Below are 21,838 nucleotides of genomic sequence, written 5' to 3'. Positions count from 1 at the left end.
CTGATATATTTAAAAACGAATCTCAACTATTATTATTTTCTATTATAATGACATTATAATGACCTTTTTGACTACTTTAGCCTAAGTTAGATTTATTTGAATAAAAATTGTCCATTTTAATTGACATCTTGATTAGTTAATTATATATTGTACTGAAAATGAATTTTTATTAATAGAACAATTATTTTTTAAGCTAGTAACGTGAAGTATTGGATCAATGACGTATTGCTGCATCATGCAAGTCATTCATGATGATAATTATTTTTTTTTTTTATATGTTTATTTGTAAAAGTAAGAAAATCACAACGTAGAGCGTGTTAGACGTTGGCACGAGTACCTGCATCCGCACGCAATAACGCACAGGACAGGAGACGTCCGGGAGGTTCCAATCTGGGCCTGGATGCACCGGTCGGTTATCGGAAGCCATGCCTATCTCTGTCGTCGCCTTCCCCATCGCCACCTGCCCCCGCCGGAAAAAAGAATTTTCTCATGACTGTCGTCACTCCCCAGTAGTTGACAGTGAGAACCGCAATATAGTGACTTCTTACGTGATAACTCTTTGTTTGGTTTATTATTTAGTCTTGGCTCTCGGGCGGCCGCCCAGGTTCCATATTCCGGATTGGGCGGCGATCGACCTCGTCTTAGTCGTCAGTAAAAATTGGAGGTCAGAATGTCTCCAGAGCAGGAGGAGGAGGAAGTCACGGTCATGGCGGCGGAGAAGGGGGAGGTGGTGGAGCGTAGCCTAGTGTTCGCTGTGAACGGGGAGCGGTTCGAGCTTTCGAGGGTCGACCCTAACACCACGCTGCTCGAGTTCCTGCGGACCCAGACCCGTTTCAAAGGAGCGAAGCTCGCCTGTGGAGAAGGTGAGGATTCTTGCTTTTATTTTTTTCCTTTGAAGATATTTTGTTTTTCCTCCTTATGTTGGATGAGGTGAGTTCTGTTTAAAGATTTGATCTTTCGTTACCAGGGTAAGAAAAGCTGTGATCTTTTACTTGTTTCTCTTTATGGATTTTTGCTATTTTAGGTAAATTACTGATACGTGGTTGAAGATATTGTATTTTACAAATATATAGAAATTTGGTCAGAAGTTAATGCTATTGGTGACTTATCTGGAGTACGAATTTGTCAAATGGTTTTTTTATTTTTGTTTGGCAATTTTTAGATTTGTTTTTAAATTAGATTTCTGAATTTTGGTTAGCAGGAGCTGTTGTACAAAGGAATCCACATTTCTTAGTGGATTTTCGTTATCTGATAAAAGTTTGCTCACAAATTTGTGTTATTCAGTTGTCTCTAAGCCAACTAGCCTTGGCTCTTCTGGTTGGCACCCTTCTCCTATTGTAGCCCGGTGGTGGTACTCCCCCTGAATTTCTCAAAAATTTCATGTCATTACTTTCTCTCTTCTCTTTCTCTTCTCTTCTCTCCTACTCTCTCAATCCAAACAGAAAGCTTGGAACTTTTCCTCATTTTATATAATAGATTACTGTTTCTCTCTTTGCATATCATTGTTCTGAGCTTCAATATATGATTCTTTTCCTTAACTGAAGTTTGGTCATGCTTTAAAGGTGTTGACCACTGCACAAGCATAAAGATTTGTTGTTGTTTTGGTGATAGGCTAGCGGTATTGGTCACTATGCCTGGAGCATAAATTTGCCAGATGTGCTGCTTTGATGCCTGTTCTGAATGTTGGTTTGGTGTTTGTTGGATTTTTTTTTTCTTTTAAAGATTGTTGGATTTTTTTTCTTGATGTCATGGGTAGTTAAAGTTTTCAGTTGTCTCCTTCTACTTTAGAAGTAATATAAGTTTCTGAAAGAATTCTGTTTTTGGCACAAATTTATGGATTCTTTGTTTTATTTGAAGACCAGATATATGACATTTGGAGTAAAAAAAATTAAAATTCATGGTTTTGCAAGCTATAAGATTTCTAGAATGGTGCTGTAGTTGGATTTTTCTTAATCAAATGTACATATGTTCTCATATTTAAAAGAATGATATAGGAGTTTGCTGATGATGATTGAATCAGTTTACTCGTTCTTCTACCACATGCTATAGGTGGCTGTGGAGCTTGTGTCGTTCTTCTGTCAACCTATGACCCAGTACATAATCGAGTGGAAGAATTTGCTGTAAGCTCTTGCCTCACACTTCTTTGCAGCATAAATTTCTGTTCAGTCATAACGACAGAGGGGCTTGGCAACAGCAATGATGGCTTTCATCCAATCCACCAGAGGTTCTCTGGGTTTCATGCCTCTCAATGTGGCTTTTGCACACCTGGCATGTGCATGTCTCTCTTCTCTGCCCTTGTCAAGGCAGATAAATCCAATAGGCCTGAGCCTCCAGATGGGTTCTCAAAGCTCACAGCATCTGAAGCAGAGAAGGCTATTGCAGGCAATCTGTGCCGATGTACTGGTTATCGACCCATCTTAGATGCTTGCAAGAGCTTTGCAGCTGATGTTGATTTGGAAGATTTGGGCCTCAATTCTTTTTGGAAGAAAGGGGACAAAGATGCACTTGTTGGCCGATTGCCATATCACAGCCGCAATGGGGTCTGCACTTTTCCAGAATACTTAAAATCTGAAGTTAAATCCTTGCTGGATGCCTTGAAAAATTCTGATTATACAAGCTTGGCAGAGGGTTGTTGGTATTGCCCTTATAGTGTTGATGGGCTTTATAAACTACTGAATTCTGAGACATTCAGTGGATGCCGTGTTAAGATGGTTGTTGGCAATACTGGTTCTGGTGTTTACAAGGAACTAGAATTGTATGACAAATATATTGATCTGAGAGGGATCCCAGAGCTCTCGGTCATCAGAAGGAACAACAAAGGCATCGAAATTGGAGCAGCCATAACAATTTCTAGGGCTATTGAAGTGTTGAAAGAAGACTGTGAACGTATGTTATTTTCATCCCAAAGGTTGGTTTTTGCTAAAATTGCTGATCATATGAATAAGGTGGCTTCACAATTTGTTCGAAATACAGCAAGCTTGGGTGGAAATCTGATCATGACACAGAGGAGTCAATTGCCCTCGGACATTGCCACAATACTTCTTGCTGCTGGTTCAACTGTTTGTATACAGGTGGCTTCAGAAAGACTGGTTCTTACACTGGAGGAGTTCTTTGAGAAGCCTCCGTGTGACTACAGAACTCTACTGTTGAGCATATATATTCCTTGTTGGAATTATACTAGCAATGCATCTTCTGAGATTAAGGAATCTGTTGATTCTAAAGCTACCAAAGAATCCTATTTGCTATTTGAAACATTTAGAGCAGCTCCTCGCCCTCTTGGAAATGCTGTTGCTTATCTCAATTCTGCTTTTTTAGCTCAGATTTCCTCAGATAAAATATCAGGCAATCTTGTTATAGATAACCTTCGGTTGGCTTTTGGTGCTTATGGGAGTGAATATGCTATCAGAGCAAGGAAAGTTGAGAATTTTTTAGTGGGTAAACCTGTTACCGCATCTATTCTACTTGAAGCAATTAGATTGCTTAGAGAAGCTATTATACCAAAAGAAGGCACTCCACATCCCTCCTACAGATCAAGTCTGGCTGTTTCTTTTCTATTTGATTTTCTTCATCCACTATCCAAGGACTTGGCACAACCTAAAAAGAATATACATGTAGATGTATTTAATGCTACTGCTAGTGCTGAATATTCAATAGAGAGTCTTAATGGAGCTGTTTATGTTTCACCTGATAAGGCACCAACTTATGCAAATAATGGTCGATTTGACAACTGTGATACACTTTTATTGTCCAAGCAGGTGATGCAATTTAGCAAGGAAAATAATCCATTGGGTGAACCAACTAAGAAAGTTGGAGCTGAAATTCAAGCATCTGGTATATTGTTTTATTTATTCTTTAATGAACTTATCATCATCATCAACATCTTTCTTTTTTTGACACTTGGAAGACTTTTCTTATGTTTTTGTATTCTTTACATAGAAAGAACATTTTCCTTTTTCTCTTGTTGCCTTCAATACTGCATGTAATATAGTACAGCTTTTGCATAAGCTGGGATCACTTCCATGATATTGGTGTTCGAGTATTAACAAAAGCATTTCAATGAATTGGGCCCTTCATGCCATTTGTAAAGTATCAATTAAATCTGCATTTGTGGAGAATCACTCACTCAAACTTGCATATGAATGGTAATTAGTCCAGCCACCATGATTTTTCTTTTTCAGTCAATTAAATATCGCTATAGTCTTCCTGTCATTTTGAGTTTTATGCCAGGCATTTTGGTTAGCTGTTGGTTATTTGGAGTTCTTTGGTTCCATAAGGAGCAGACTTTTGCTTTACAAAATTTATAGACAAAAATGTAGACTACATATCTGTTCGGAGTTTCAAAGCTTGGCATCTAGGAGACTGGCTAATAGGTCAATACTAGTGGCTCTTTGGTGCTAGGTAATAATGAGGGTGCTTTGTGGAGATCGACTATCAAGGTTAGGTTTTGATGAAAAGAATAGCTGATACTGATTGGGGTGAGGTTGTAAATCCCAATATCTAAGATAGTTTAGAGAGAGGTTTTAAAAGGTAGCCTGGTGTTCGGTGTGAGTTTGTTTCATATCAGGCAAGGTAGAAGGATTAGATTTTCATATGCTACTAGGTTGGGCATGTTTTTATATATTCTTTGGAGATTCTTGGGTGCCATGAAGGGGCATGGTGGAAGGGAGAGATTGTTGGGACTCACTACAAAAAAGAATCCAGTGATGTGGAATTTGAGCATATATGCCTTCTACATAGAAATCATGATTCATCAGAGGCTAAAGATATACATCACAATGAATGATCTAACAATATGGCTGTGGAGTAGTATGAAATCTTATGGGTCATGTAGATCTAATTTTGGATGCAAATATTATCGAGCTTAAGAAAGCATGGTATGCAACTCATTTTTGTAAGCAAAATTTAAACGTCTTTTTTTATGTTTCAGGGATTGTTTGGTTATTCCTATAGAAATATCCCACAAGAATTTGGCTTGTTGGCCCATCCAGCCTGGCATCTTCTAAAGACCTACCGAAGTTCTAACCTAAATCCCAACTTGTGGGCCTGCTACTCTACGGGAAGGAAAAAAAGACCCCCATCCATTGAGGTCTTTTTTTCCTTTCCACAGGATTTGGGCTGGAAAGGTGTTGGGTCGATATTTGCCATGCTCAAATGGACTTCTTAGTCCATGAATCCAACTGAACATTCAACCTAGATCGTGCTGGATCACCTGAACAGGCCCTAAGAGTTTTCATGGAGTGAGAGATAAACATTGGTTACAAGCATGGTCTGCCGTATCGCCTGGTACGAGGCATTTCGTACTGTACCGGCAGAAAACTTGTACGAAATACACCTTCAAGTCAATACAAGCTCTGTACCGTCCGTACCGAGACGTATTGCTCTGTATCGAGGTGTACCGACTTGTACTAAGGCGTACCAAGGTGTGTACTGGTCCGTACCGAGATGGAAATTAAGAAAAATGGTTGGAGAGCTATTTCGGCACAGAGGTGTATCATTACTGTACCGAACCGATAAGGTACCGATACAGTACCTGGTACCAAGATTGCAGACTTTGCTTACAAGTGTTCTTGAAAGTTATCTTCTATTAAGAATGGTACAAATAAGTATACTATCATAGGTCTCTAAAGGTAAAGACAAACCAAGAGTATGCTGTGATATGTATCAGGATGAACAAAGGTGTGTATAGTCGTTTGTGCTAGCTTTTCTAAAGTGTACATCAGCATACCATGTACTATAGGGCATACCAGCCTAAACGGTAGTGTGTATTAGCATCCATGCAAATAAAAGAAAAACAACATATGATCTGATGTAGGGAATGCTGAACCTACCCGAACCAGGCAGTTTAGCATGAAGCGAACTGAATCGATGCTAGCTCGAGACGGTTCAGTTGTTCGGATAGGTTTCTATATAAAAGCCTCTCCACCCCTTCGATTGAAGCTTCGAGACTCATCGAGAGTGACCTCTTTGGCTCACACACTCTCTCTCCCCTCTTCAAAACCCTGGTAAATCGTCTCTTCTCTAGGGTTTCGCTGGTTTCACACACATTCTCTCTCAAAAGGATTTTGATGATGGTGGTGAATGGCCTCTCTCTCTCCCCCTCTCCTTCTTCCTCTCCCTTCTCTCCCTTTCCCTCCCTTTCTCAACACTTCAAACTCTGTTCCTCCCGATCGAGGCCTAATCCCTCAATCCTTCTAGTCTGGAGTCCCTAGACTACAACTTTCTCCAGTGGGGAAGGTGATGGTGTTGTTAGAGAAGGAGCGGAAGAGGGAGTGGTTTGTGGATTTGGAGAGGGGAGAGATGGTGAGGTGGAGGACGAGTAGGATGGTGAAGGCGGTGAGTAGAAATCGCGCGAATGGCAGATTTGGTGATAGTGGTAGAGGCGTTGGAGTGAGTGAGAAGTGGGATTCTACAAGGCGAGTAGTTCCTCTCTATCTCTCTCTCTATCCTCCTCTCTCCCTCACTCTCCTTCTTCCTCTTCGACCTCTTTCTCTCGCCCTCCTCGTGGTTCCGGTTTCTGTAGTTCGGTATGGAATGGACTGGTGCTATACCGTACTAGTCACCAACCTGCATACCTGTTAGCACCAGTTCTTCAAACCTTGATCCGAGGTATGCTAGGCACTATCTTTGGAGAAGTTCTTTCTGCCCTCATAGGAACATGCTTCAGGCTCAGCTTCTCTACAAGACATGACGAACCTGATTTGCACCAGTGGTGCTAGTGCACTAGTAGATCCTCAAGAAACTAACACTAATGCACCTTTAGGTTGACCAGGAAAAAGAAAAAAAAAGAAAATGATGGGAACATTGTGTTGGGTGTCACTCTATGGCTCTCTACCTCATTGTATTTCAGAATTTAAGATCTCAAGAGGCCTAACCTCTCAAATATAGAAATCTAGGAGATTAAAATCGGCCTCAACGGGTCAAAACCGCTGCTCAACATCTCTTATATAGAGAAATTCAAGAGATTAGAAATGGTTTGATTGGGTCAAAGACATTAAGGCCCATTATCCTGATCTTATAAGGGCAACTCAAACATCAAAGATCCATCAACACCAGCCCAACATCTATAAATGGTTATAAATGGCTAGTCAAAAGAATTAACTAGCTTTAATTGGCTAATTAAGCTCCAATAACAATTAGTCAAAATCATAAAACAATTATGAATAATCACTAAAGACCATGGTCTGCCGTACCGGTCCGGCCTGGGACTGGTACCGGATCAGCGTGAAATCCGGTACCGGTAATTTATTGTTGAAGAACTGGTATCGGACCGGTACGGGACCGGTACGCCACCGGTTCGGACCGGTACGCCATTGGTTCGGCCGGTATGCCACCGGTACGGATCGATACGGGCCGGTTTCGTACCGGTCCGGGACGCCACCGGTACGCCGACCGGTACCGGTACGGTGGACCTTGCTAAAGACGATTGAGAGCTATTAAAAGGATAAAAAACCAAATCAATACTATCAAGAAGTAAAAGATAGGGTCTCAGGCAAGGTACGCTGAACCGGTACCGGTAGGTGTACCGGTCGCCTATCGGACCGGTTCGAGACCAGTTCGTACCGGAACCGGTCCGGTATGAACCGGTTTTCTTTTTTCTTTTTTCGGTTCTCGTCCGCGTGCGGATGCGCGGGGACGCGGGTAAAAAAAGAAGGCTAAATGCCACTCTGTGGCATTTATGACCTGTGCGGGGCAGCGTGCCCACGCGCTGCCCCGCGTGGATGAACTGGCGCGTTCACACTCATGTCCGTGGCTACGGCCTGGCACACTGGACTCTGTTCAGCTCAAAACACTTTGAAAATCTCTAAATCTTTCCAAAATGCAAATAATATATAACATCTTGCATCAGCATCACCATCTTAACTTAAAAAGGGCCCTTTTGTGTCCTTTATATAAGTTCTTACCTAATGAGGATGCTTAGGAAGTTGCTTACATAGAAAACAATTTAGATGGAATACACATGCGCTATGGTGAGAATCCTAGAAAAGGTAAGAGCTTCAATTTTAAAGAAACATAATAGAGTTTGGGGAGTTATGACCAATTGCATCCTATTTTCTTAATAGTGGGTTCTGGGAAATGAAGCCATATGACTGTTTGTTTTGCTTGTCGCTGAGGTCCCATCCAGGGAACTTCATTTTTCTTTGTTGCTTTTCTCGTTTGAATTGTATGTATATGTATATGTATGTGTGTGTGTCTGTGCATAATATCCTATAGGATTCCTGTCCCTTTGGGACCTTGATAAGTGTCTACAAGAGACTATCCTCAACTGTCTTCTTTCCTTATATTCTAGATTTTATTTTCTGACGCTCTCTTTCAATTGTTTTTTCAAATATTTCCATTTGCCTGATATCTGTACAATTCATTTGCATATTCTTCAGTTGACTTTATCATGCTTATTGCTTTCCTGAGCTAATTTATTATATCTTATGTGCTTATCTGCATTGAGCATAAATTATGCCTCTCTCGTGATAGTAATCACACGACATAATCATGCAGGTGAAGCAGTGTATGTGGATGATATTCCTTCTCCAAAAGATTGTCTTTATGGTGCATTCATCTATAGCACAAAACCTTTGGCTCATATAAAGGGCATCAGCTTCAGGTCTTCTTTGGCATCAAATAAACTCATTACAGTTATTTCTTTCAAAGACATTCCAAAACGAGGACTGAACATTGGGTCTATGTCTATGTTTGGAACTGAACCATTATTTGCTAGTTCTCTTAGTGAATATTCTGGTCAGCCACTTGGTCTTGTGGTAAATTGTTCTTCTAATTTACTATTCTGTTTCCTTTTTCTTTTATGTGATATTGAAATATTCTACCTGGCTTGGTTGAATTGCTGTAATACCCTTTAAAAGAGAACTGCTAAGTTGGAGTTTTTGAATGTGTGCCTGGAATCATGTCTAGAATTGTTTAAGTAAAGCTTTTTGAATGGCTGGTTAGATTGCAGAGACACAGGGACTCGCCAACATGTGTGCCAAGCAAGCAGATGTTAGTTACAGCACAGAAAATTTAGAAGCACCCATTCTATCAATTGAAGAGGCTGTCAGAAAATCCAGTTTTTTTGAGGTCCCTCCTTTTATTTATCCTAAACAAGTTGGTGATTTCTCCCAGGGAATGGCTGAAGCTGATCACAAGATTCTCTCAGCTGAGGTACATATTCATGTGCCAAGTATGGTGTCTCACCATTTTCTTCCATATCTTGTATGTATACCAGTGATGAACAAAGATCATAAGTATGCGCCTTGATCATTGGTCTTTAAGTCTATGCTGCTCCTTTTACACACAGCTGATTACCATGAAAATGATGTTGATAATAGAACTCATTAGTAGCTTCCATAAAACATTTATCCAATGACAGACATGTGCATATGACAATATTTGGTTACTTGAACAGTGAATTTGACTTTACTCTTTAGTGTTGACCAGTAAATGAATTTGCTGAAAGTGTATACTTTAGATGTTTCATACCATTTATTCAGAGATACTGTGTGAGAGATGCTGGTGCACAAATAGCCAAAGTAAAACAATTGGAGGATGTGCAAATCAGTAGCTAGGCTTTTTAGTTTATTTAATGATAAATGCCCTTCCACTTCAACTTTCTGGATCTTCTTTTCACTATATAGACTCTGTGAATTGATGCTAAGACACGCTCTATCTCATATATATTAAGAATAATTAGATAATACAGTCTTGCTAATGATTCTATGTTTTCCGGAGCTACCAGTAGCTTGCATCAATTAAGAATTAAAGTACTGCATGCCCTGCATGAGACAGCCACATGCTCAATCATGGGGCCGATTCATGGCAAACAGAAACAGTCCTTGCTAGAATAGCATGCACTGGCATGGGTTGGTTCAGGGGGTAGCAAAAACAGACATGAACAATACAGGATTATGTACCTCTTCTACCGTGCAAGTACCTTACTGGAATAGTACATAGTACATACTATACTGGAATGATATGGTCCCTCAATCCATACCATTATGAAGTTATTACTGCTTTGTTCTTTAGTGGTTAAAACAACTTTTTGTTTTAGTTCCATTTGACAATTAACTAATGCAGTTATTGTCCTCAGATTAAATTTGGTTCTCAGTATTACTTTTACATGGAGACTCAAACAGCTCTAGCTGTACCAGATGAAGATAATTGCATAATGGTCTACAGTTCAACTCAGTGCCCTGAGACTGCACAGGAAGTAATTGGAAAGTGCCTAGGAATTCCCTTTCACAATGTCCGTGTTATTACAAGAAGAGTCGGAGGAGGTTTTGGTGGGAAGGCTACAAGAGCATTATCTGTGAGAACTCAAACTTACTATCATCAATATCTTTTGCCATTTTTGCAACAAATATGATCTGATTTTTTTGGCAAGAACACATAATATGTAGAAACTTTTACTGTTTGATGCATGCAGTTATGATACATGGTTGTCCAGATGTTGTCTCTTGCGTCAAATTCCTTGTGAGACAGCAACTCATTGGTACTTTTAGAATAATGCCCCCAAAATAATTATATCTTTATTTTACACCAACATAGTTCTGTTGATTTTGTGCAAGTTGCTGCTCACCTCATTCATTTCTATGTGTTACTTAAATATTAATTGTGTACATATATTTTGATGCATTATGTGCAAGCTGCTAAATAACCTTCAAACATTCTTTAGATGCCTATTTTACTTTAGGACCGCTTATTACTTTACAGTAAATCATAGATTGTTCATGTGTTTTGAGTCTCAGAAATGGTTCATGAGTATTGAATATTACTTCCAATTATGTTTCTTGAAGTTGAAACTTATTTTAGCACTCATTTTATATTTATGGGAATTATGCATAAAATGGATGAAGTCAGAAAAAGGCAACTAAGTAATTGACATCTTGTGATGTTAAGGTGGCAACTGCATGTGCACTTGCGGCGTATAAGTTGCAACGTCCTGTTCGAATGTACCTTGATCGCAAAACTGATATGATAATGGCAGGAGGGAGACATCCAATGAAAATAAATTACTCTGTTGGTTTCAAATGTGATGGAAAGGTTACAGCTTTGCATATAGATCTCTTAATTAATGCAGGCATATCTGAAGATTGGAGCCCAATAATGCCGCAAAACATAATAGAAGCATTGAAGAAATACAATTGGGGTGCTCTTTCATTTGACGTGAAGGTCTGCAGGACAAATGTTTCAACAAAATCAACCATGCGGGGCCCTGGAGATGTACAAGGATCTTTTATTGCTGAAGCTGTTATTGAACATGTTGCATCAGCCCTTTCTGTTGATGCCAATTCTATTAGACGAAAGAATCTTCACACCTTCGAGAGCCTCAAGTTGTTCTATGGAGGTTGCGAGGGAGAAGCTTCCGAACATACTTTACCATCTATTTTTGATAAATTGGCTTTATCTGCGAGCTATCACCACCATGTTGAAATGATTCAAGAGTTTAATAGTCGCAACAAATGGAGAAAACGGGGAATTTCCTGTGTACCTATCATATATAAAGTGATGCTAAGGCCAACTCCAGGGAAAGTATCTGTTCTCAATGATGGTTCAATCATTGTTGAAGTTGGAGGGATTGAGTTAGGCCAAGGGCTCTGGACAAAGGTGAAGCAGATGGCAGCATTTGCTCTTGGACAACTATGTGCTGATGGAGGTCAGTACCTTCTGGAGAGGGTGCGTGTTATTCAGGCAGATACTTTGAGTTTGATACAAGGTGGATGGACTGGCGGGAGCACCACATCTGAGTCAAGCTGTGAAGCTGTTCGTCATTCCTGCAATGTCCTGGTTGAAAGACTAAAACCTCTAAAGAAGAGATTGGAAGAACAAATGGGTTTTGTTTCATGGGAACCTTTAATTTTTCAGGTGATGATATATCTTTTTTACAATTTTAATTGATGCCATAACTGATTTATTGATCTTAAGGACTTCAAGTTTCACAAAATTGTTATATGTTAGTAATTTTGTCCCCGTAAGCCTTTATGTCCATCTTTGAGAGCCTGTAGAGACAAGCCTTTAGCCATTTGTTGAAGGACATCTACATGAATCCATTCTAGGGTGATCCAGCTTCTTGACTTTTTTTTTTCCTATCCAAGTCATGCCCTTTGCATACCAAACTAATTCAAATCCATTACATCCAAGGGTTGAAGTCCTGGTGGAATGAGAGGCACCCCGGCCGTCCTGTCCCATTCTTGTGAGATAACGGGACCCGAAAAGGGTGCGGGACAATGAAACCCACATCTGCGAGCTGTCTTGCCTTCATCCCAAATGGACCATGCAACGATAGGGCCGCCCTGGATGGGAAATGCCTTCATCTAAGGATGAGTCAGTGATTGAGGGCTTGAGGACTCCCAATGCTTGGACATGATTTACCAACCTGTCAGGTCCTTCCAGCCTTAGCCCTGCGTCGTGAAAGAAAGGAATGACTATAGCTGTATGCCTCTTCCATCCTGGCCGGAGCACCTCATTCAAACCCCACAATTAACATTATTTTTTTCATCAAAAAAATATTATTTAAAATTAAAAAACATATAAAATTGAACCCCACATTCAATATTTATTTTTCATCAAAATAATATTATATAAAAAATAAAAAACACCCAACATTCAACATTGAATTTTATCTCACAATATTATTATATAAAAAATTAAGAAAATATAGATTCAAACCCCACATCCAACATTAAATTTTTGCTCAAAATAATATTATATAAAAAGTAAAAACATACAAAAAAGGGAATATATATTATATTATATTATATTACATTATATTATATTTAGATATGTAATATTATATTTAAATAAATAATGTTATATAAGAAACAAAAAATTTAGTAAAAGCATCCTAATTAAGTACATAGTCAATCCTTTATTTCTAATGGGTATGAAACTTTAGATAATATTGCTCATTCTGCTCCTCTCGAATAGCAATGTTTTCAAACGTAGGAGAACAGGTGTCCATGTTAATTGCCAGGAGCAGCAATTTAATAAGATTAAACAATAATAAAATAATTATATATATACACTTAATAGATTTTGCTTATGTTCATTTTTATGGCAGTTTTGTTGACTTCACTGCTACTCATGTGACATCTAAGTATCAAGTTATAAGTTTCAAAGCTAGAGAAACTGAAGGCGAATTGGTTATGAGACTAAGCTCTATGCAATAAAACTGGCACTTTTTTGTGAAATCATATCATTTTTGTCTTGTCAAAGGCTTGTGATTGTTGCTTGGAAATCAAAGATATCCAATAACCTAGAAGGCGACAATAAATTAGTGTCAATTTTAAGTAGATATATGAATAAGACCCGATCATCACAAAATATTCAAGCCCGCGTATGCCGAACCGGCCCGTACCGGCCGGTACCGGCCGGTACAAACCGGTCCGGCCAGCTACCGATACAGCGGAGCCGTGGAAACCGGTACAGGCCGGTTCCTTGCCGGAGACGAAGAAGACGAGGAGAAAAAGAGGGAGCGCGGGGAAGAGAGGGAGGGAGCCCACCTTCAGTCGCCATCGGAGAGCCGCGGAGGGGCGTCGGAGGCCGGTGGGGGGCGGCGGAGGCCGGCGGGGGACGGGGGAGCCCGCGGGGGCGCTGCGGAGGCCGCGGCCGCGGCCGCGTCACTGTTTCGAAAGAAATAGGGGACGCGGCCGCGTTTTTTAATTTAGGGATTTTAAGTGAAGTCGGCAAATCAGTTGCCGACTTCACTTAAAAATTCCCAAATTAAAACCTGCCCCCCGCCGGCCTCCGCCGCCCCCCACCGGCCTCCGACGCCCCTCCGCGGCTCTCCGATGGCGGCCGAAGGTGGGCTCTCTCCCTCTCTTCCCCGCGCTCTCTTTGGTTCTCTTCTTCTTCCCCGGTTCCGGCGGGGAAGAGCTTTCCGGTTCGTACCGCCCGGAGCACGGTACGAACCGGCCCGTACCGGTCCGGTAGGCAACCGGTACGCCTACCGGACCTGGTACGGTGGACCTTGATTCAAGCAAAAAGTTTCCGTGAATGATGGACCAATAGACATAGATATGCTTAACCTATGCAAATATTTACCCTCATGAAATCTGACAATAGCAGGTCTTAATACAACTTAAGCAACATTGATCAATTGTGGCATGGTTATATTAGCTAGAATTGTTTGATCAATAAAGAAATATTAATAGGCAAGATTTAGATAATTATATTCTCATTTACATAGCTTCTCACCTTAGAGTTATGCTAAATGGACCCAGGTTATCTTAAATATATTACTTTTGAAGTTCAAATATATTTTTAAAAAATAAAATGGTGAAACTTCATAGGTAAATTAAGAAAAATTGAAAAAAATATAAAAAAGGGCATCCCAAGCAAGTCGGATGCTCAATGGAGATGGCCACCGGGATAGGGCGGGACATGTGGTGCCCCATTCCATAGAGAAACCGGAATGCCCCCACCCCACAAAATTTTAAAAACCTTGATTACATCAGCCCATCTATAAGGTCTTTCTTTGACTTTTTACTTCATTAATCCACCTGCTTCAGAACTTTGCTTTGCATCTACTAAATTTTCTGTTATGTCATATCCTCTTTGGTTCATGATACATTGTGTAATGACCCAGAACCTAATGCAAAAAGCCTAGGTAAAAAATCATTAATTGGGATGATAGGCCCCGCTTAAATGCCCAAGACCTCCCCACTGCACAACTGATGTAGGACTATACAAGTGGCGCCATGGGTCCTCACACACTCCCTCTTTTAAGCCCTAGCATTCTCAATAGGAAAGGATCCAATCAGAAATAGAAATATGATGATCAGATTGTAGTCCACACAATGCAAGGCTAGTGGTATCAGTTGAGTGAATCGGTCAAGCTAAGACCGGAAAACGTGGGTTCCTCAACCAGAAAGAGATTCAGCCCCAAGAGGGCTCATGCTACGATATTCCCTAGTCACATATGGGCCATAGGCTAGGTCAGCTTTGATATCTTTACTAATAATCTAGGACCTCACCTAAAAGACTAGCCAGAAGTTGTAATTGGGTTCCTTGGCCTTGTTTAAGTTTCCAAAAGTTTTCTAACACACTACTGATGTTAGACTAAACACACGCCTATGTGGTTCATTACACATTCTGTGTATTTTGACAGTGAAAATAATAAAATAAAATAAGGAAGTCAATGTCTACAATTACATCAAAATTTATCACTTACCATTAGAGGTAGCCCATCTAAATTAAAATGAACCCACTGTTCACATAATTCTCGTTCATTTCCTCGAGCTGTTCACAGAACTCTTTTGTTTTTGCTTGTTGTTTTTTCCCTAATATCTGCTAATAACCATCTATACTTGGATCAGCTTCTCATCCCCCAAATCATTTTTCATCTCCCTTTCCAACACATCCAAGTTTCAATCCCAGAAAAACTATGTTCCTTGAATTTGTGCACTGCTTGAATAGATTCTTGATCCCAGCTGATCTGGTAATGCCTTGACCATGGTTCAAGATAAATCACAACTCACTAAGAATCGCCTAGTAACACAGGCTAATTCTGGATTGGATAAACATATATATATGTTGTTTTCTGTTGAATGAGAACTATTATGCATACAAAATGTTGTAGAACCTGCAGTAAATATCATGATACAAGACACTATAATAAGAGAAGTGCTAAATGAGACTGATTTATTAATTGTTCTCAAGTAACATTGGGTATTTTTAGTTTCTCAGGACTGTTAAAACTGGATTATAGAATCAAGCAATCTCTGAGATTGTACTACTTGAGGTCTCTGAAGTCCATATTTTTATTTTTACCTATTATCTACAGTCCATGTACTCTGACACCTCACTGACATAATATTCCTTTATATAAAAGAAAAATGGTTGGGTGAACTATATTTTTTTCCTGATTCAACATAGCTCCATGCCATTTTCATCTTCAGGCAAATCTGGAAGCTGTCAATTTGTCAGCAAGTACGTATTTCGCCCCAGACTATACTTCTAGAAGCTACCTAAATTTTGGAGCTGCTGTAAGCGAGGTAAACCCATGCATATTTTTTGGCAACAAGACCCATTCATTTTGTAACCACAGATTACTGCTGTTTACATCAAGACTTTGAGAATTATGCATCCAGCTTACTTCAATACCAAATCATGAATATTAAATACTAATCTCATGTGGATGGTGGGCATTCCAGGTGGAGATAGATCTCCTTACGGGCGCTACAACAATCTTGCAGAGTGATCTTACCTATGATTGTGGCCGGAGCTTAAATCCTGCGGTTGATTTGGGACAGGTTTGTTAGACCTTTAATCGTGGCAACGAATATGTATGACAGGATTTTTTTACAGATTTGTAGTTTTCAAACTGCCAACTAAATACCAATTAGAGATGCGAATGATAGTCAGCTTTGATTCATGTTTTAGGCTACTTATGCTTGATATATTCTCACGAATCTTTCAAAAAACTTACACCGCATTTAAATATATCATCAGAAGTTTGGGTAAACTGATACCTTAAGCTCAGGAGAAGTAAATTTACATCTTAATTATAACTAAATAAAATTTTACGAATATGGGTGGAATGACGCCATCAATGTTAATGAGCTGATTAGTGGATATGGGTAATACCGGTGGTCAGATATTCAGGGATCAGATATTCTCGCAGTCATGTTGACCTCCTCGTCAGTCCATATCCATGAAAGTGCGGTTCAAAAATGTGTTAATTGACGAATATGTTCACTAGTAGAGGTAGTCTTTAGGAGCATGTGTGATTGGTCTGCTTGTTAAGCTACTTAATGAGAATGTGTCATCCTTTTCCTCTCCATCTGAGATTGTACTGATAAGAGAATAGGTAGATTTATCTTGCTGTCTGTCATTTTGCTTAAGAATCTAAACCTAACATTTTGTAGCCGTGATTTCCTTTAAATAAAAAGGTAATTCACACCTCTCCTCTTCAGATTGAAGGTGCCTTTGTTCAAGGAGTTGGTTTCTATATGTACGAAGAATACTTGACAAATGCAGATGGATTGGTGGTTTCAGATGGTACATGGACATACAAGGTCCCAACTGTTGACACCATCCCAAAACAGTTTAATGTGGAGATACTAAACAGTGGACATCATCAAAAGCATGTTCTCTCCTCGAAAGGTATCACTTTTCTTTCCTATATTTACATCTATATCTGTCTCCAATTTGAGAATCTGTATTTTGCAATATCATTTTATTTTTCATTGTAAGAGCCTGGCATTGTTTAAAGTAATCAGTTGCTGTTTGCAACATTTACCAAGCTCCCTTTGACATTTGTCCTATGGACTGATAATTGAAAGGTTTTGATGAGACTAGTTATATTGTCTAGTTGAGGCATCTCGATAGGCTGTTATGGTTATGGTCGAGAAAAGTTAATAGGCTTGCTAAATTTTACCTCCAGTAAGGTCTGCTGTGCTAGTACTGCAGCCCATATCGATCAGCCGGCGACACTATTTGGTACACCCCCATGCCATTCCTTGTCGGGCTCGTACTGACACAGTAGAGAGGGTGAGGGAATGGGACAGAGGAAGAGAGAGAGAGGGGGAGGAAGGAGAGGAAGAGGGAGGAAGGGCCGTCGGAGGGGCCCCGAAGGGCCGGAGCAGGGGCTCTGCCCTTCGGACCCTGTTTTGTTCGAAACAGTGTAGGGATCCGAAGGGTGGAGTCCTACTCTGGCCCTTCGAAGCCCCTCTGGTGCCCTCTAGAGACCCTCCCTCCCTCCCTCTCCCTCTCCTTTTCTTCCCTCCTCTCTCTTTCCTCTCTTTCCTACTTCTCCCTCTCCCCACCTGATGTTTACCGTTTTAAATGCCGGAACCATCTTGGTCTGTTGCCGGAACGGCCGGTACGCCCCAAACCGAATGGTTCGGGATGGTTCCTCATTCCTTGACCTCCAGTATTAGTTGCTTTTCCAAATAAATGTTCCAATTTTAGTTATTGCATTTCCAATTATTCTGGAGTCTGATGGTAGTCACCTCTATTCATATCATATGCACTAGGGAGACGTTCTGGGTTAGAAACTGAAGGTGACATTATCACTCTATTTCTCAAAAAAATATAAGTTGTTTCAACATGTACTACAATAAAGGGTAAAAACTTTAAATGAAAAAAACCGACAAATCTCAAATATTATGTATTTGTCATTTTTTTGAGATATACAATAATATAAAATCATGCACTCCTTGTTAAAAGAAATGAATAATATCTTTTGATATTGGCAGTTACAGTCTTGTGCTGCAAAAATTTCTTCTCCTTTCATTGGGTGGTTTGTTCTTGAATTTGGATGTCTACATGTATTATTTGATAGCTGACTATGATCCTCTCCTTTAGCTTCTGGGGAGCCACCTCTACTTCTAGCAGCCTCAGTTCATTGTGCAACAAGAGAAGCCATCAGAGCAGCAAGATTGGAGTTATTTTCTTGCACTGAATCTGAAGGTTCCCCATCAATATTCCAATTGGAGGTTCCTGCAACCATGCCGGTTGTTAAGGAGCTATGCGGGCTGGACAATGTAGATAGATACTTGGAAACTTTTTTGTCTGATTCATGAATTAGTGGGATCCTTGATGCCTGCTTGTCGGGGGCTCAGGGCACTCAATTTTATCATCGTCTAGCGAATGCTTTCATCCTCATGTGTTGTACTATGACCAACACACACCCTACTTCTGTATCGCTATGTATAGTTCAATTATCAATATGTAGAAATTAGAAATACATGTGGGTTTCCAATGCAGATGAACTTGATCAATCTGAAAAAACAAGGCATGCCACCAAGGTGGTAGCCTAGTGGTACTGGGCAGAAATTCTAACCTTAAGGTCTCAAGTTCAAATCGCTGCGGCGACGATTAAATTGTGGACCGGAGCTCACTACTTGGGCCACTGCTTGGACTTGAGGTATAGGACCGCTCTTGAACTGCTAGTAGCCGGGGTGGTGCTGGGTGTGACGTACTCACACTTGGGACTCGAGCCAGAGCCTAGAGGGGTAGCTGAGCCGGGCCCATGGGTGGGGAGGGTATGAGTAAAACCGGTCGGGGTGCCCAACACACGGCCATTTCTGCCCGCATCGAACATTCTTCTGGCGGGGCGGGGGCCTAGTGAGGGCTGCTACGCGGGGTTGGGCTTGTCTCTTCCTCCCCCCTACCCCTTTTTTCTTAGCAAAAAAAAAAAAAAACAAGGCATGCAATGCAAAATTCCATGTAGTCCTCGGATGATGAAAGAATTGCGAGTACAAAGGTCTTTTTTTTCTTCAATATTAGTTGGGAAAACAAGAGAGAGATTAGAATGAGGTTGAGGAGATTTCTAGTCAAATCGGGTCAGATCTTGATTGCACGATGGATGTCTCGTATCCCAAGCCATTGTATATGATCTACTAATTTTAGACTGCTTGCACATAAAAAATTATTCTGCTTTGTGCATCAAAATCATTTGATGTTATTCTAGAGGTCTTTAAATTACATAATTTTTTGTGTCTAAATAGTTTAGAGATAATGGGTCATATTTAACAGCTTGAATCATCTTTCTGTCTACTTGAGTAGATCCTAATTTACCTTGTGGAAACAAAAGTAGTCTCTTGTCATCTTTTCAACTTTATCCTATTTGTATGCTGTTGAAAAGCCATAAAAGACATACAGCAAATAAAGCCTTCCTGTTTGTACTGAGAAAAGATTGCCTTCTTATTGTGCTAGTTGGCGGAATTTTCTACAGGCTCGGTGTTTGTGTAGAGAATAATTAGTCGATGCCATTAAGATAAGTAACGTCGGCATTGTCAAAGGTTTCCTTATTAGCTGGCTCTCATGGCACTCCTATGTTTAAGACCTTGTAGATTTCTTCACTCACAATGTGGCTCACAATCATTTTATGCAACGTGTGGGTTTTGAACCCCTTGAGGAGACCCAAGAATTTTGCTATTTCGATTCTGCTGGTCCTTGAGAACAACATAGCATTGGATAATTTAGAATCAACATAGGTCTAGTCTAGGGGACAAATCAATAGTTATAATTGCTCGGTTCAACCAAATTATCATTGGTCAAAGTAGTCATATAATGTTCTTAATTAGCAGAAAAGAAGTAACTAGATATGGAAATAAAGTCCAATCAATAAAAGCCAAATGCATGGAAAGTAAACATCTCATGATGTAGAAAAACAGCATACCAAATTATCAAGGTTTTCAATTCACAAGTGCTATGCTACTGGGATATGGTATAGTCATTCAATGTATCAACTTAATAGTAGAACACGTTGAGTTTTCTATTCCACCGTATATCTGCATTCAAGCAACTCTGCAAGCAAGGCTAACTTATTGGATTGGCTAGCAACTATTTTTCCATTCTACAGTGAATACTAGTGTTGTGAGTACTCTTGTTGATACTAGCATTCCCAATGTAGGGCACTCGAGTTCATGTGTTGAATCCTATGAAATATGTCCGCTGCCTTTAGGTTGCCATTGTACCCATTAATTGTGGCCCATTGTCTCAGTTTGGAGTCTAGATCTTCTATTGCGCTTTGCATATAGATCTTAATCCCCAAATGTAGGATGCTTCCCCAAGATCTTTCATTGAGAATTCTTTAGACAACCATAATTTGACCGAAGTTAGCATGGGAACATCATTCCCAATTAGGAGGATATCATATATGTAAAATACGAGGAATACAATAGCCTTCCCATTAACCTTCTTATAAACACATGGTTTCTCTTCATTCTTGATGAAATCGTTGAAATGAGTGTTCCAACTCTGAGACGTTTGCTTTAGTCCATAGATGGACCTTTACAGTTTGTAGATCTTGTGATCACCATCACTGGAAGTGAAACCTAAAGGCTGCTTCATATAGATATCTTCCTCAAGATATCTATTTAAGAATACAGTTTTTACATCCATCTGCCATATCTCATAATCATGATATGCTGCAATAGCAAGCAATGTTCGAAAGAACTTCAACATGGCTACAGGTGAAAAGGTTTCCTGATAGTCAATGCCTTCGTGCTGACTATAACCTTTCGCTACTAGCCTTGCCTTATAGGTCTCTACCTTGCCATCCGAACTTAATTTTCTCTTGTATATCCATTTACACCCAATAGGTACTATACTTTCTGGTGAATCTACTAAGGTCCAGACTTGGTTGGAATGCATGGAGTTGATCTCTGACTTCATTTCTTCTAGCCATTTCTCGGAATCGATGTCTAACATCGTCTCGTCGAAGGTATTGGGATCCTTACAATAATCCCTATTTTTCATGAGGAACACTTCCTCTACTTTCTCTGTAAGCATACCTAAGTACCTTTCAGGAGGATGAGAGATTCTACTAGATCTACAAGGTGGAGGAGGTACTACATATACTGGCTCAATATGAATAGGTTCTATAGGCACAGTGGCTCGTTGCTCTTTAGAGACTTTCTCTTCGGGCTCAATTTTCTTCCCACTGCCTTTATCAAGGATAAACTATTTTTTAGGAAGACAGCATGTCAGCTCACAAACACTTTGTGATCCTCTAGGACGTAAAAACTGTATCCTAATGACTCTTTAGGATATCCTATAAAACGAGCACTAATTATTCTAGCCTCTAACTTGTCTTAGCCTCTAACTTGTCCGCCTGTTGTCGCTTGATGCGGGCTGGACATCCCCAAATCTTGAGATGATCAAGACTTGGCTTCTTGCCATGCTATATTTCATACGACATAGTAGGAACAGACTTAGAGAGAACTCTATTCAATATGTAAATTGCTGAAAGTAGGGCATCTCTCCAAAGGAATAGGGGTAAATCAGTAAAGCTCATCATGGACCTGACCATATCCAATAGAGTCCAATTTCTCCTCTTTGACACCCTGTTGAGCTGAGGTGTACCAGAAGGTGTCCATTGTGAAACTATACCATTCTTCTT

General features: G+C 40.0%; 1 protein-coding gene across 6 annotated transcripts in view; it reads left to right on the top strand.

The window, feature by feature from the left end:
• The first annotated feature begins 285 nt into the window (after window positions 1–285).
• LOC103696182 (indole-3-acetaldehyde oxidase-like) overlaps window positions 286–21,838 on the top strand; it is a 112,254-nt gene continuing 90,701 nt past the window's right edge. For 4 of the 6 annotated variants that reach the window (XM_089930497.1, XM_089930496.1, XM_089930495.1 and 1 more), the window contains exons 1-9: window positions 315–863; window positions 2,050–3,831; window positions 8,494–8,753; window positions 8,941–9,150; window positions 10,076–10,294; window positions 10,885–11,850; window positions 15,885–15,980; window positions 16,140–16,238; window positions 16,902–17,091. In XM_089930497.1, the coding sequence (XP_089786623.1) occupies window positions 671–863; window positions 2,050–3,831; window positions 8,494–8,753; window positions 8,941–9,150; window positions 10,076–10,294; window positions 10,885–11,850; window positions 15,885–15,980; window positions 16,140–16,238; window positions 16,902–17,091 (4,015 nt within the window). In that variant the 5' untranslated portion in view covers window positions 315–670. Of the gene's footprint in view, window positions 864–2,020; window positions 3,832–8,493; window positions 8,754–8,940; window positions 9,151–10,075; window positions 10,295–10,884; window positions 11,851–15,884; window positions 15,981–16,139; window positions 16,239–16,901; window positions 17,092–18,294; window positions 18,677–21,838 lie in introns of those variants that run through there. The other 2 variants (XM_089930494.1, XM_089930499.1) reach the window with 2 other exon arrangements.

This window comes from Phoenix dactylifera, chromosome 1 (assembly GCF_051530095.1).
Source record: "Phoenix dactylifera cultivar Ajwa chromosome 1, Ajwa_hap1_PhDact_Kaust_v1.1, whole genome shotgun sequence".
In the NCBI taxonomy this organism is placed as follows: domain Eukaryota; kingdom Viridiplantae; phylum Streptophyta; class Magnoliopsida; order Arecales; family Arecaceae; genus Phoenix; species Phoenix dactylifera.
Note: the sequence above shows the minus strand (reverse complement) of the source record. Positions and strands in the feature narration are given on the sequence as shown.